Source organism: Mus caroli, unplaced genomic scaffold (genome assembly GCF_978045245.1).
Source record: "Mus caroli unplaced genomic scaffold, Mus_caroli_1 scaffold_3, whole genome shotgun sequence".
NCBI classification, from domain to species: Eukaryota; Metazoa; Chordata; class Mammalia; order Rodentia; family Muridae; genus Mus; species Mus caroli.
The window spans coordinates 51,144,179-51,159,844 of NW_028227258.1; the positions used below are offsets into that span (position 1 = coordinate 51,144,179).

A 15,666-nucleotide genomic window follows, 5' to 3' on the forward strand; every position below is an offset into this window, starting at 1 on the left:
CAGTCCAGGCACAGGCGGGACACGCCCTAGTTGATGCGCGTGACGTCACCGGAGGGCGCGGCCCGCGGAGGGGGCGGAGCCTCCCCACCGCGAGGGGAAGGGCCCGCCCCCGAGCGCAGCTTTCAGGGCCAAAGTAGGTTGCGAGTGGGAGGCGGTGGCTGCTGCTCCACCGCTGGGGGAAGATGGCGCCGCCGGTGTCGGAGCGGGGACTGAAGAGCGTCGTGTGGCGGAGTGAGTGCGGAGGGGTCAGGGCTGAGGCCGGGAAGGCTCGGCCGTACGGGGGTCTTGTTTCCCGCTGCAGCTCTGCAGCCTCTCTGGGAGCTGCATGAGCACTTGTTGCTTTGGGACCAAGTCCCTGGCTTGACTCCTTCCGGCTTGCCCAGAGACGGGTTTCGTGCCAGCACCAGGGATGGGCGGGGTGGCCAGACGCGGCCTTCTCCGCGGCTTTGGCCAACTCTCACCCCGGTGAGGTTCTTCCGCAAAGCCCCACCCTCGGGCGACCTGACTCGGGCCGACTTTCCCTCCCAAGTCCCCGTGCTGTCCGGGGACAGCTCTTCCCATTGTACCCCCCTCGCCACACCAGGCACGGATGTCTCTCCATCCGACACAGTCTGAGCTCTGTGTTACTCTGTCCCGCCCTCGTCCCCGTGTTTTCAGAAGCCGCTTGGTGTCCCGTATTCATGTTAGCACCGAGAGTTTTTACTACCATCCTTTTAAGTGTCTTGTCCTTTAAAAAGTAGCTTTAAAAAGTAGCAGGCGTAGCTTTTCAAGAGCGCCTTCTGCCACTGTTCCAAGAGAATATGACTTGCTTTAAAAAAAAAAGTTCTTGAGAAAGCAACAGCGGACTGTTAAAAGTCTTATCTAGTATCCGGTCCCTACATAGTCTGCTCCTTGTGTTACAATTGGTCTACTTGTTGGTTCGACCAACTTTAATGACTTTTATTAAAATGACACCAAACCTAGGTCTGCCAGGTTAGAAGAGCAATGAAAGCAGCAAACCAGAAGGACCTTCCTTGTTTGGCATCTCTGGGTTCTAAGTAATTATAGTCTAGTAGTAGAAAAGGAGTAACGTCTTATTAGTGTTTCTTACTCCGACTTGGGGAACAAGGAACCGAATAGAAATTAGCCAACAGAATTCTGCCTTCAAGAATTCTTTGTATAAAATTAAAATCCAAAACAGTACAGGGCATGGTGTTTACCATATAGAAGGTACTAAATAGATATGTAGACTTTGTGAAATACAAAATTATCCTTTCATAATTTAGTCTGGGGACCTGCAAGGTGGCTGAGTGGGTAAAGGTGCTTGCTGTCAAGCCCAAAGACCCTAATTGGATCCCCAGGGACCCATGTGGTGTAAGGAAAGAACTGACTTAGGCTGATTGTCTATATTGACTCTCATACGAAAGTGGGTGACAAATTGTGCTGAAGAAATTACTTCTGAGTTATAATGGCACTTTATATCAGGGCTTATGAGAAAAAGATACCGTAATGCTAGTAACGCCAGTATCAATAGCAGGAAGATAACAGACTTTCCCTGTTCTTGTTAACTTAGGGTAACACCAGGCTCACCACATGGAGAGTAGAATATAGGCAGGCTGGATGAAAGGAAAAAGATGTAAGGCTGTAAAATATTCTTAGGACCGCCTGTAACTAGAAACACACAACCAAAAGCCCAGTGTTTACTGCACAAAACATATACACATTAAGGGGCTGAAGAAATGGCTTAGCTGAAAAAATGAGAATAGGTCACCTTTCCACAGACTGATGCATGGCATAACAGTGCATGTACAAAGGGATACATGTCTTTTTTTTTTTTTCAGTAGATGTAAGTACAATGCTGATATATTTTATGCTACTGCATCTTGGAAACACGCTAAAGAAAAAGCCAGTCACAAAGGGCTTGGTATGACACCATTCATGAGAAAAACATCCAGGACAAGCAAATCTAGAGAAACAGGAACTCCTTCCTGTGTCCCAGCCTGGAGAGATGGGATTAAAGGGATGGGGTTTCTCTCTTGGTTTTTGTTACTGTTGTTTTGCTTTGGTTTTGGGTGTTTTGAGACACATTCTTGCTGGGTATCCCAGGTTGTCTTTGAGCTATGTAGTCTGGGTTGGCCTTGAACTCATAGAGCACCTGCCTCTGCCTCCTGAGTCCTGGAATAAAAGGCATGTACCACCACACAGAACTTTGTTTTGTGTTTGAAACAGGGTCTTGTGTACCTTAGGCTGGCCTCACACTCAACTTTGTAGCCAAGGATGACCTTAAACTTCTGATTTCTCAGTCTTCACCTCCTGAATGATACAATCCTGGGTAAATCCCACCATATCTGGTTTTATACAATTGTACTCAGAGCCTTTTGCATGCTAAGTGAACAGTCTGCCAGCTGAGCTGTGAACACCCCCAGCTCCAAGGAATGAGGCTTCTTTTTAAAGTAGTGTTAATGTTCTCAAAACAGTTGTGGTGTTGTAGTAATGGGTGCGTGACAGAACATACTGGAAACCATTAGAGTATATACTTTTGAGTGAGAGAGTTCTGTAGTTTGACATTTTTATTTTGATAATGCTATTAAAATGAAACCTGACAAGAGCTATTAAATCTAGACCTAAGGGTCAGGCCTGGTGGCATGTGCCCATAATCCCAGCACTTGGAGGTAGAGGTACAACTATCAGTTCAGCTTCACTGTGAGTTTAAAGCCAGTCTGAACTTGGAGACCTTGTCTCAAATAAATAAAATCTATACCAAAGATGTACACCTAGCATAGAAAGAGTTAATGTTTGACCTGTCTGTGGCTTAAAATGTAAACCTTCGTTTAGGATCTTATTTTATACACAGCATATTGCATCAGCCTCGTAACAAACCTCAGAGCTCTCTCCTTCTCTTTCCTTCCAGTCCATCCAGCAGATAGCTGCCAGGATAATCTCTTTTAATAACTGTCTTGAAGACCTGCAGAGGCACCCACTGCACTATTGACTGTTACCTAGCTCTAGTTTCCATTGTATAATATTGATTTCCTCCAGCCACAACTGACTATTCCCTCTGCAGTATCTTATCTTCCCATCTTATCTTGATGGCCCATTCCTCTGTCTTTTGGTCCCTTTTCCCTGACTTTTTCCCTACTCAAATTTTAGTTTAGACAGGCTGGCTTTCTTTCACGCACCCTCCTCTGTTTTAGCGTTTAATTTGCCTTTCTTACTGCCTAAGAGCAGTCCCTTTTGCTTTGCTTTTTTGTTTGTTTCCTTTTGTTCTGTTTTCAGGAAAGTCTTCCTTTTTTAGCCCAGGCTGGCCTAGAATTTGCAGTAGCCCAACCTGCCCTCTGGATGCTGAGGTTATAGGCATGAGCCTCCATTTACAGTCGGGAGTTTCTTGAGAAGCTTTGAGATGGTAGGTCCACTGTTTTGTCTTACAAGCTTTTAAATGTATGTGTGCATACCCGGATGCACGCTTGCAAAGGCCAGAGGTCGGTGTCGGAGATGGAGTCTCTCACTGAACCTGGAATCCCCGTGGCTAGGCTGGCTGGTGAGCTCTGAGTCTTCAGATGTGCGCCACCAGACCTGACTTTTATGTGTGTGTGGTGGATCCAAACCCGGCTCCTCACGCTCTTGGTAGGCAATGTTAGCTGAGCCCTCTCATTAGCCTCCTAGGACTGTAAGTTCTTACAGGCCCTAGTGATAGGTAGTGATTTTTTTTTAATTTTAAATTATTTTACAATTCGTTTCATCCATACATTCATTTTCTCCATTCCATAAAAGACCCCATTTGTGCAGCACTGAATTCCTATAGGAGAGTTCCCAGTGCCCTTCAAGCATTCAAGTGGGATCTAATAGAACAAGAAGGAAACAAAGACTAAGCACCATCATCCCAGCTTGTGCTACACAGGAAGAGAGGCCGCCCTAAACAGGCGGATCAGGAAACGTTTATCGGATTAGCTGACACATCTCAGACCTGAAACACAAGAGGGGATCCACTATTGGGAACTACCTTAACCCCTCGCAACAAAAAACCTGAGGGGATGAAGTGATGGCTCAGTAGATAAGGGGCCTGTCTCAAGCGTGAGTACCTAAAAGTCAGGCATGGCAGTGTGGTCTAGTCAAGTAGATGAACTTGTTCAGCAAGGTCAGTTTGTTCAGTCCTGTGTCAGAAACTAAGGCTGAGAATGATGGAGGAAGACACTCAAGGTTGACCTCTAACCTCCTTGCACATGTGCACACACCCACAGGAATTCTTACATACACCACATGTAGTGCAAGGCATTTGTTACAAAGGATACAGGGTACTGGACCAAAAGGTAGGTTGGAACCAGTTGTTAAATGGTTTAGATATTCCCTGTGCAATAGAGAATCATTCAAGATGACTTTCCCCCCTTCTCAAATAGCAACACAGGCATGTTTGCAGTCTCTTAACTAAAAGGAAACCATTTCTTGGTCCTATTTTTAGGAGAAATTTAATTAGGTGTAATGGTCAGTTATACTAATGTTAAGTGTGCACTTAGATAGTAATTTTGTTCACATAACTACCACCCAATCGATCTATAGAATGTTTCTAAGCACTCTTTGGTTTCCCAGCACAGACCCACTCTTCCCCCACAAATGAACACTTCTGACTTATATTATCATCCAGTGATTTGTGTTTTTACCTGTACACTCATGTTTCAGAGAGCATCCTTGAAACTGTTCATTAGATTTTCATATGTGGACATGTACTGTTTTTGCTTTGGTATTTGTATTTGCTGTTGGTGTGTGTGGGTTGGTACTGTGGTGTGTGTGTGTGTGTGTGTGTGTGTGTGTGTGTGTGTGTGTGTGTGTTGTGGGCTGAATGGAAACTAAACCCAGGGCCTCCCATGTGCTAGGCAAGAAGGCCTCTGTCACTGGGACATTGTCATAGACGCCCTGCTTTTGTATTTAGTTCTTGAAGCACTCCTCAGTTTTCATAGGTTTTGCTTTTATATACTTTTAAACTAAACATGGATGATTGAAGAAAATATCAGCCAGACATCATGTATGGAAGATACCTAAAATTGATTAATAAAAGTTAATGTCCCATTAGAAAAATGAGCAGAGGAAATTAAGAGGCAGCCTACAGATAGAGTAGTCTGGTTTTTGACTTGGAAAAATGCAAGTTAAGACCAGTTTCTTCCTTTAACCTATCACATCAGCAGAATCGGTGATTGATGTCATGTAGCAGTTGGAAAGCTTGCTGGTGGGAATATTTACAGCATGTTGGGAAAGCTGCTGGTGATAGGTAATGAAACAGGAAGCAGTACTGTGTGATCTCAGCAATCCCACTGTGGGCCTTTCTGTAAGTAAAAGTGATAAGTATACATACATACTTAAAAATTCTTTTCTCAAAAGATCTTTAAATTATACTTTTAAAAATGTATTTTGGCCGGGTGTGGTGTCGCACACCTTGAATCCCAGCACTTGGGAGGCAGAGGCAGGTGGATTTCTGAGTTCGAGGCCAGCCTGGTCTACAGAGTGAGTTCCAGGACAGCCAAGACTACACAGAGAAACCCTGTCTCGAAAAACCAAAAAAAATGTATTTTGTGTGCATGCACATATACCAGTGCATACATTGGCACTTTGTGGAAGTCAGAAGACAACCTGCAGTTTTGGGGGGGTCACAGGGATAGAATTCAGATCATTAGGTATGACAGCAGGCACCTTTACCCACTGGGCCATCTTACCCACCCATAAAGATTCTGAACCGTTTGTTTTCTCTGTAGAGCCTTGACTGACTCTGTAGACAAGGCTAGAAATCCTCCTGCCTCTGCTTCCTGAGTGCTGGGAGTTAGCACAACATAGTTGGAAAACTGTTAGAAGCAATTCTGCAAAGAAACATGTTTTCATCCAATTTTGACATGGAGTCAGTGTGGAATAGTGTCATCAAGAACATGGGTCTTGGCCGGACCCTGACCCTACTCTTGGGTTATGGTTGGAGGTGGTGGCTCATGCCTTTAATCCCAGCACTTGGGAGAAGGTTAGAATGTAAAGGGAGATAAAGAGAAGACAGATCGTAGTGGAATGTTCTGTAGGAGCTTGGAAGATAATGTTGAGAACAGTGCAGAAGATGGAGGCCTGACTTGTGAAATTTCAGAGGGAAGATTAAAGACTCTTATCAGGGCTGTTGCTGTTTTGATTGTGAAAATTCTGTGGTTTTGGTTAGCTAGGGCTGAAGAATCAGCTGTGATTAACAAGATACCATAAGTACTAAAGCGGAACCTTTGTATTACTGGGACTATTGATGCTGGTTAGCTGGAGGTAAGAAATTAGTGGTGGTTAAGAAGAGACCAGTATCATTGAGGTGAAATCTTCTGGGAAATGTTTTCTGAGAGCACAAAGAGCACAGTGTGTTCCAGAGAGAGCCAAGGTTGTACCTTGTGTTGCAGCTGGATTTTGTAATGTGTAAGAGTCAGTCACCCAGGTAGTACTGGTTTTGGAGGCATGAAGGGGTCATGAAGAACAGCTGAGGCTCAGCACTGTGAGAGGCCATGGAAGGCCATTGGTGAAGGTGCAGCCTCAGTTGCAATTGATGGCCCAGGACTGAAGGGGTCATACAAAGGAGTTGAGACTTGGCATCACAAAGAGAGCCTAGGAAAGGTTATTGGTGAAGCCTAGTTGCAATGGAAGACAGGAGAGTTTTGGAGATGCCAGTACCATGAGATGACCACCAAGAACAGCAGCAGCGCCGGGCGTTGTGGCGCACGCCTTTAATCCCAGCACTTGGGAGGCAGAGGCAGGCGGATTTCTGAGTTCGAGGCCAGCCTGGTCTACAAAGTGAGTTCCAGGAGAGTACAGGCAGCTGGAGCCTAGACGACAAGGTGTGTGTTACAAAGGGCATGGCAGGAGACGAGACCCAAGCCTTTGGAGGATTCCAGAAGGTCGTGAGTGGATCCCAGACATTGGATGATTGGAGGTTGATTTTTGCTTTTGATTGTGACTGTGCCCTGATATTTTTCCCTCTTGAAGGAAGAAAGTATGTTAGTGGAGCCCACAGTTAAGAGACTTTTAATTGTAAAAAGACTGAATTTTAAAAAAGACTGGATGTATTAAAGGGATTGAAATTTTAATAAGAATTTTCAAAGACTGTGGGACGTTTAAAGTTACTTAGATCTTGGGGATGAATAAGAAAGTAAGGGTTGAGGCTTAGTAGTAACGTGTTTGTGTGTCAAGTTGACAAGGGGTCAATTGTACTGGGTAGTTTTGTGTCAACTTGACACAGGCTGGAGTTATCACAGAGAAAGGAGCTTCAGTTGAGGAAATGCCTCCATGAGATCCAGCTGTAAGGCATTTTTTCAATTAGTGATCAAGGGTGAAGGGCCCATTGTGGGTGGTGCCATCCCTGGGCTGGGAGTCCTGGGTTCTATAATAAAGCAAGTGAGCAAGCCAGGGGAAACAAACCAATAAGAAACATCCTTTCATGGCCTCTGCATCAGCTCCTGCTTCCTGACCTGCTTGAGTTCCAGTCCTGACTTCCTTTGGTGATGAACAGCAGTATGGAAGTGTAAGCGGAATAAACCCTTTCCTCCCCAACTTGCTTCTTGGTCATGATGTTTGTACAGGAATGGAAACCCTGACTAAGATAGGAGCTACAGTCATCCTAAACTGACATCTGGTCCAGGAGACTAAGTAGTGATGTTGCTGTTTATTAATGAAGAGGAAGGAAAGATGAATCTGAGGGAAAAGCAGTTCTGAGTTAAACTATGGTGATCGTGAGTGGCAGTTTGGGCATCTCAGAGACATTGGAGATGTAAAGGTTTACAAAGTAGAGAAAGGCGCTGAGTTAAAGATCAGGCTTTAGGTCATTTCGTATGTAGTCGTGACGCCGTGGATTCAGATGAAGCAGAGCAATTAGAAAATAGTTACCTTCTCCAACCAATGTAGAGGTCTCTTAGAACTAGCAGATTTTTCCCCCTCTTATTCCCTTAATTGCGGTTCCCACATCATTTAGTTTTTCTTTTTAAACTCTAGTTATTCAAAAATTATTTTGCTTTCTAATGCATTGCTATCATGTTCTCCACTTTTCCTCTGTGACTTAAGGTCACATGTGAGTTCTGCTGGCACTGCTGGAGTACATGGTCCTACGTTTCTCCCTTCCCTGGTTCCGTCTTTTTCATCACAGTATGCGTATTTCCTTTTGTGCCTCAGAGAAGCCAGTGAGAACAGGTGGGTAGCAGTACTAGTGGGTTGCTGTTGGGCTAGCATGTAGGCTGGGTGAGAGATGAGTAGGTAGAAGCCAGTCAGCGGCAGTGCCTTGAATGGTAGTGTTTAGGCTTCCCTCAGTGAGTGTTTGAGTGCCTTTTGAGGTGGGTATGGTTATAAACCATGGGTTATGTTTCAGGAAGGTGACTAATGGGTATGAAGAATTGAGATTGGAGGTAGAAAACAGCAAAGCCGGATAGGAGAGTGTTGCTCAGTGAAAGATGTTAGGAATCGGGGTATTGTCGATGTCAGTGGTCCCAAAAATAATGGCCAGAAGCCGAAGAACAATCAGTAATGCCTAATGATTGAATGTGGGGCAAGGCGAAAAGAGCCGCAGGCTGTGGCTAAGCATGACAAACTACCGAAATGCAGCCTAGAGCAGTTCTATGGAACTGTGTCTCCATGAGGTGTGCAAGTGCTTACACCTCTATCGTGTGGTTGACTAAAGTCCAGGAGCAAGCTCTGTAAGACTGTTAAATGAGACGTGAGTAGTGAGTAGAGGCTCCGAGGAGAAGCGTGGAGGAGCCAGAGCAAAGGTGAAGGAATTGAGTTTGGGGTCCAGTTTCAGTTGCTGAAGAAGAGGTTAAGGGATTTTCATTGTATCAGTGTATAAAGGACCTTTATACTCTGCCATAGCTGATGAGGTCCCCCACCCCACTCTCAGCATAGATCACCTGCAGTCCTGTCACTGTTGTTGAATGCTCCTGGTCTTCCCATGCTACTGGTTATTCAGTAGTTATTTTTAAGATGTTAACATGGTTAGCATGCAGGCTGTACTGTTCACACAGTAAAACTGTAATATGAACTGGGTGAGGTAACTTAACATTTTGTAGTTAATTGTATTAAAAGTATAGAAGTAAACAAAATTAACTAATATATTTTATTTAACCTGACATTTAAAATATTTAATGTGATATGAGAATTTATAAAGTAAAGGGAAGAGAATTCATAGGATATTTTATATTTCCCCCTTTTTTAAACTCCATAGTCTTTCTGTTTCTCATTTTGTTATGCTAGGGATCAAATCGGGCCGCACGCATGCTAAGCTACATGTGGGCCCTGCCTCTGAGTCACAGCACAGCCTTCTCTCGTGTTACTGTCTTTCTCATGGAACTTTGTACATTTCAATTGATTTTGGTTTTTTTAAGCCAAGTTTCACTCTGGCCCGGGCAGGCCTGGAATGCAAAGCGTCTGCCCAGCCTCCCATGGGCTAGAATCTCACAGTGTGACCGCCGCACCTGCCTTCTGCAGCTCTATTTCAAGGGCTCCGAGGTCACGTGTGCCTAGTTCCTGTCATCCAGGCAGTGCAGGCGTAAGGTTTCAAAGTCTAACGCTGTGACTTGTGCTCCTGCAGCATTCGTTCCTTAGGGAAGAGCTGTCACAACATGCAGTGTCTTCAGTTTTCAGCTGTGGCACATGCAGTGAGGCTGGCTCGCAGGAAAGTTGCCTGTCGGGGTCTGAGCTTGGCCTTCAAATAGCCGACATGCTCCTCCGTCGGGCCTCAGAAACCTTTGCTTTCTGGACTAATTACAGTAAAATACTTTAGGGTTTTAAAAAATTGTTATTTTGGCCGGGCGTGGTGGCGCACGCCTTTAATCCCAGCACTCGGGAGGCAGAGGCAGGCGGATTTCTGAGTTCAAGGCCAGCCTGGTCTACAAAGTGAGTTCCAGGACAGCCAAGGCTACACAGAGAAACCCTGTCTCGAAAAAATCAAAAAAAAAAAAAAATTGTTATTTCCCCTATAACATAATTACCTAGTAAGCAATATATAACTGTCTTTACTGACTTCTCTCTCTCTTTTTCTGGAGGTGACTGGGTGTGTATGTACCCGTAGGCATGTAGAGCCAGAGGTTGGCATCAGATGCCTTCATCCCTAGTTCTCCACCTTAGGTTTTTGTTTGTTTGTTTCTTTGTTTTGTTTTGTTTTGTTTTGTTTTTTCGAGACAGGGTAGTCCTGGAACTCACTCTGTAGACCAGGCTGGCCTCGAACTCAGAAATCCGCCTGCTTCTGCCTCCCAAGTGCTGGGATTAAAGGCGTGCGCCACCACTGCCTGGCCTTCCTTCCACCTTAGTTTTTGAGACAGGTTTTCTCACTGGCCCTGCAGCCCATCTAGGCTGGCTGGTGGGGGGGGGCTCCGGGATCCTCCAGACTCTTCCTTCCCCCACAGCTGAGTTTAGACTCAGAATTAGAATCAGTTTCCTGTGCTTGTTCAACACACACTCTACTGACTGTTTTGTTTTGCTTTGTTTAGGTTTGGATTGAGATAGGATTTCTTGTAGCCCAGGCTAGCCAACTCTGATGATAATTTTGAACTCCTGATCTTTCTGCCTTGTCATCTAGTTACTACTGGGCATTCAGGTACCACTCCACCGCACTCAACTTTTTTTTTTTTTAAGATTTATTTATTTTATGTATATGAGTACACTATAGCTGTACAGATGGTTGTGACCCATCATGTGGTTGCTGGGAATTGAATTCAGAACCCCTGCTCGCTCCGGTCGGTCCCACTTGCTCCTGCCCAAAGATTTATTTATTTATTTATCATTATATCTAAGTACACTGTAGTCTCATTACAGATAGTTGTGAGCCACCATGTGATGGCTGGGATTTGAACTCAGGACCTTTGGAAGAGCAGTCAGTGCTCTTAATCACTGAGCCATCTCTCCAGCCCCCACACACTCAACTTTTAACTGTCATTTCCTAACACTTCAGAATCTTCCTGAACTCAGGAAGTTCTAACATTCCATTTGTTGAGTGTGTGTGTTAGAGCAGGAGCACATAGGCCACAGTGTGCCTGTGGAGGTCAGAGGACAACTTCAGGGAGTCGGTTTTCTCATTCCATCAGGGGATTTGGGGATCGAGCTCAGATTGTCAGGCTTGGTGGACAATCACTCAAGCCACTAAGCCCATCCCTCTAGCCCCAGAGCGCAGCTTCTGTGATGGGTGTTAACTACTTTCCCCAGAACACTTCGAACAGCAAAGATGTTGATTTTTTTTTCCTTCTTACTAGCCAGTTCTCCAGTCCTGCAATTCTGTAGAATTCTGACTGCTGTGCCAGCCTTGGCAGGCTTAAGGATTCAGAGCCGTAACTCAGTTCAGATGCTGGTAGCACCACACTCCCTGCCTTCCCTTTCCGCGCAGTAATTCGTACCTTACAAGCTCTAGAAACTACTTCCTATTATCAGGGTTCTTGTTGTTGGGTGTTTTTTTCTTTTTGTTGTTTTTCTAAAGTACGCAAATAAACAGCCAGGTGACAGACATAGGCTGAGGTCTAGAAGGGTTTGAGACATTGGCACTTCCCTGCCGGTGGGACTGGGTATATCACCATTGCCACTCATGGGTGCATTCAATGACCCAGAAACTGGGTGGGTTATGGGCGTTTCATTATGTAGACTTTTCTGATGAAATCTTTGGCCACTGGTAATTGAACACAATCTCTAGTCCCTGATGCCTCCTTAGAAGTCATAGTTTGGTTCTGGTGACTGCTTGCTGAAGCTAGTCAAGGGTCATGTCACCAGCATACCATAGATCTGTCACATAAGAAATTTCAAGGATTTTAGATTTTTTTTCCAGGAGCTAGAAACCCAGACCAGATTTTTTTTTAAAGATGTATTTTTACTTTTAATCATGTATATGCTTGTGTGGATATGTATACAAAGCCATAGTTGTCTGTGGAGGGCTCAAGATGCAGGCGAATGTGAGCCACCCTACTTGCTCACAACCACTGAGCCATCTCTCCAGCCTCCCCCCAGATATTTTTCATTATGTTACAATAACGCCTATTGATTAGATCGTTACAATTGTATCTTTTTTAACAGGTGTCAAAATGTGATGGTAATCTCCCAAAAGCATTTGCTGAAAACATATACATTTAAGAATAGAAACGTGTAAACAGATTAGAGTTGGGCATGGTGGTGCATGCTATAATTTGGAAGGTAGAGGCGGGAGGGGGATTGCTTCAAGATCATCTGTAAAGGATGTCAGATGCCTTGAAATTGAAGTTTACAGGCGATTCGGAGATGCCTGGTATGGATGCTCACAACTGAACCCAGGTCCTTTGCAAGAACATCGAGTGTTCTTAACCACCAAGCCATCTCCCCAGCCCCAGCCTACATGTATTCTTTAACAAGAAAGTAAATGAAGATGAAACTGTGTATGCAGATTAGATTGTAAGATGTAATTTAGCCATGAGCCAGTTAAGGATCTTCCTGAGAATTGTTTGTTTCTTAAGATTTAAGGAAGAAGGAAAAGCTAAATCGGATAATAGTTCAGAAATAGTTTCTGACGTATTCATACACTTATGTCTGAGAATCCATTACAGTTTCAATGTATAGGTTAGATAATATAGCTGCATTTTTACCTACAGCTTAATATATAGTATTTATATCGTTTAACACATTCCAAGTTGCAATTTTTTCCTCATTTTGACCCTTTTGCATAGACTTACATTTTCAATTGTTGCTTTAGATTACTAAACCTTTTTTTCTTTTTCTTTTCTGAACAGAGATAAAAACAGCAGTGTTCGATGACTGCCGGAAAGAAGGCGAATGGAAGGTAGAAGTTGTGTGATTGCTCCTCCGGGGAGGGTGGGCGTCAGAACGTTGTGCTTCCATAGGCCAGAGGCCTGGAGCTTCTCCTCAGACCGAGCTTTGCCACGAGCTGTGACACCTTAAGCAGGGCGCATAGCAGTCCCTTGCTTCCTTTTTTTGTTTATTTGTTTGTTTTTGTTTTTTGTTTTAGTTTTGTTTTTTATTTTTTTATTACGTATTTTCCTCAATTACATTTCCAATGCTATCCCAAAAATCCCCCATACCCTCCCCCCCACTTCCCTACCCACCCATTCCCATTTTTTTTGGCCCTGGCGTTCCCCTGTACTGGGGCATATACAGTTTGTGTGTCCAATGGGCCTCTCTTTCCAGTGATGGCCGACTAGGCCATCTTTTGATACATATGCAGCTAGAGTCAAGAGCTCTGGGGTACTGGTTAGTTCATAATGTTGTTCCACCTATAGGGTTGCAGATCCCTTTAGCTCCTTGGGTACTTTCTCTAGCTCCTCCATTGGGGGCCCTGTGATCCATCCAATAGCTGACTGTGAGCATCCACTTCTGTGTTTGCTAGGCCCCAGCAGAGTCTCACAAGAGAGAGCTATATCTGGGTCCTTTCAGCAAAATCTTGCTAGTGTATGCAATGGTGTCATCGTTTGGAGGCTAATTATGGGATGGATCCCTGGATATGGCAGTCTCTTAGATGGCCCATCCTTTTGTCTCAGTCCCAAACTTTGTGTCTGTAACTCCTTCCATGGGTGTTTTGTTCCCAATTCTAAGAAGGGGCAAAGTGTCCACACTTTGGTCTTCGTTCTTCAGTTTCATGTGTTTTGCAAATTGTATCTTATATCTTGGTATACTAAGTTTCTGGGCTAATATCCACTTATCAGTGAGTACATATCATTTGAGTTCTTTTGTGATTACTGGAGGATCCTGCAATACCTCTCCTGGGCATATATCCAGAAGATGTCCCAACCGGTAAGAAGGACACATGCTCCACTATGTTCATAGCAGCCTTATTTATAATAGCCAGAAGCTGGAAAGAACCCAGATGCCCCTCAACAGAGGAATGGATACAAAAAAATGTGGTACATTTACACAATGGAGTACTACTCAGCTATTAAAAAGAATGAATTTATGAAATTCCTAGGCAAATGGTTGGACCTGGAGGGCATCATCCTGAGTGAGGTAACACAATCACAAAAGAACTCAAATGATATGTCCCTTGCTTCCTTGTCTAGAGGACGGGATGCGAGCACATCGTAGCTGCAGATGCTAAGCGTTTGCACAGAGCTCTATAGCAATGATTCTGTAAAGGACAATACATTTTCAGAAAATTTGATGTTAAACATTGATATACTTACAATGAGCAAGCTCTGCTTCAGAATAGAAATATTTCTATTTTATTACCTGTATGAAATATCTCCATGTATGTGTATTGAGAAAGTACTCCACCAAATCAATCTAAAAGAGGAATTTCTAAAACTCTGGGTTTTTGTTAAATCTTGACAGTCATCTTTATGCTCTTTCCTAATTTCCTTTGTTTTAAGATAATGCTGTTAGATGAGTTTACCACCAAACTTTTGTCGTCATGCTGCAAAATGACAGACCTTCTAGAGGAGGGCATAACTGGTGAGTACTGCTGCCCTGCAGGTGTGAGGTGTGGAAGTAAGCCCAGCATTCTCCAGAAACCCTCATCACGTAGGACTGAGGCTTTGATCTTTATGAATAAAATGATTTATTTGTTACCTATTGCATATTCGATTTGTATTTGCTATCATTTATTTTTAAGTTTTATCACATTTTATTAGAGAGAGAACTCGTGCACTGCACATGTGAAAGTCACAGAACGACCTTCAGAAGTCAGACCTGTCTGTCTGCTGTGGACTGAACTTAGGTCACCAGGTGTGGCTAGTCTTTACTGGCTGAGTCATTTCACTGGCCCCAAGAATCACTAATTAAGCCATGAGGAATCATTTTTCAAGCTTACTTGACAACAGATAAGATGTTGAGAAGCATTTTAAAGAGCACACGACTCTGCGATGTTCTTGATGTCTCATGTAGTCACCTAGACTTGCTGTGTGTGTGTGTGTGTGTGTCCCTGTGTGTCCCTGTGTTTGTATTTGCTTGAGTTAGTTCGTCTACTGTGGGGGTCCTGAGCAGCAGGTTTAGGGCATCAGGCTTAGTAGTAGGTTCCTTTACCTGCTGACCCAAGAACGTTTGTACTTTTTAACATAGTTCTTTGTTTCTTCCTCACATTTCGATTGCTTATGCTGTATTCTGGCAGGGCTACCTATGTAATGACTCCATTGTCTTTTTTTCTCATAATTCTACATAAAGTCTCAGGAGATACATTTTTTAGGACTTATTAATTTAGCAAATGAGAAAAAAAATAAGCCCAATGTATATAAATGTGCTTTTTATTATTATTATAAATGGAATATACGATGAAGTTTATTTAAAAATATTTTAAACTTTGGTTCCATGAAATGACTTTTTGTTGTTGTTCTCAGTTATAGAGAATATTTATAGGAATCGTGAACCTGTCAGACAAATGAAAGCTCTTTATTTTATCTCTCCAACACCAAAAGTGAGTATTCCCAGGCTTGAGTGTGAGTTTTTAAGCTGTGGTAGAGTGCGTGCTTCTCATGTGCAAGACTCATGGAACTCTTGTAATTTTCCTGCTCTTTTTTTTTCCGTATGTGCACATGCGTGTGCAGGTGCCCACGGAGGCTCTCAGAAGAGGGTATTGGATCCCCTGCCACTGGAGTTAGAGGCGAGCGTGAGCTGCCATGTGGGTGCCTGGGAACTGAACAGGTCCTGTGCATGAGCAGCACGGTTGTAACTGCTGACCATCTCTACAGCCCCTCCGCCCTTGTTATAAAACAAACAAGAACCCGTTTCTTACACAGAGAATTAAGTCTG

The 15,666-nt window shown here is 43.8% G+C and overlaps 1 protein-coding gene across 1 annotated transcript in view; it reads left to right on the plus strand.

Moving 5' to 3' along the window:
- Positions 1–105: 105 nt before the first annotated feature.
- The window catches only part of Stxbp3 (syntaxin binding protein 3), a 48,508-nt gene continuing 32,947 nt past the window's right edge, over positions 106–15,666 (plus strand). Inside the window, exons 1-4 of the mRNA XM_021157487.3 lie at positions 106–231; positions 12,702–12,751; positions 14,292–14,373; positions 15,255–15,331. Of these exons, the coding sequence (XP_021013146.1) occupies positions 183–231; positions 12,702–12,751; positions 14,292–14,373; positions 15,255–15,331 (258 nt within the window). The 5' untranslated portion in view covers positions 106–182. The remainder of the gene's footprint in view (positions 232–12,701; positions 12,752–14,291; positions 14,374–15,254; positions 15,332–15,666) is intronic.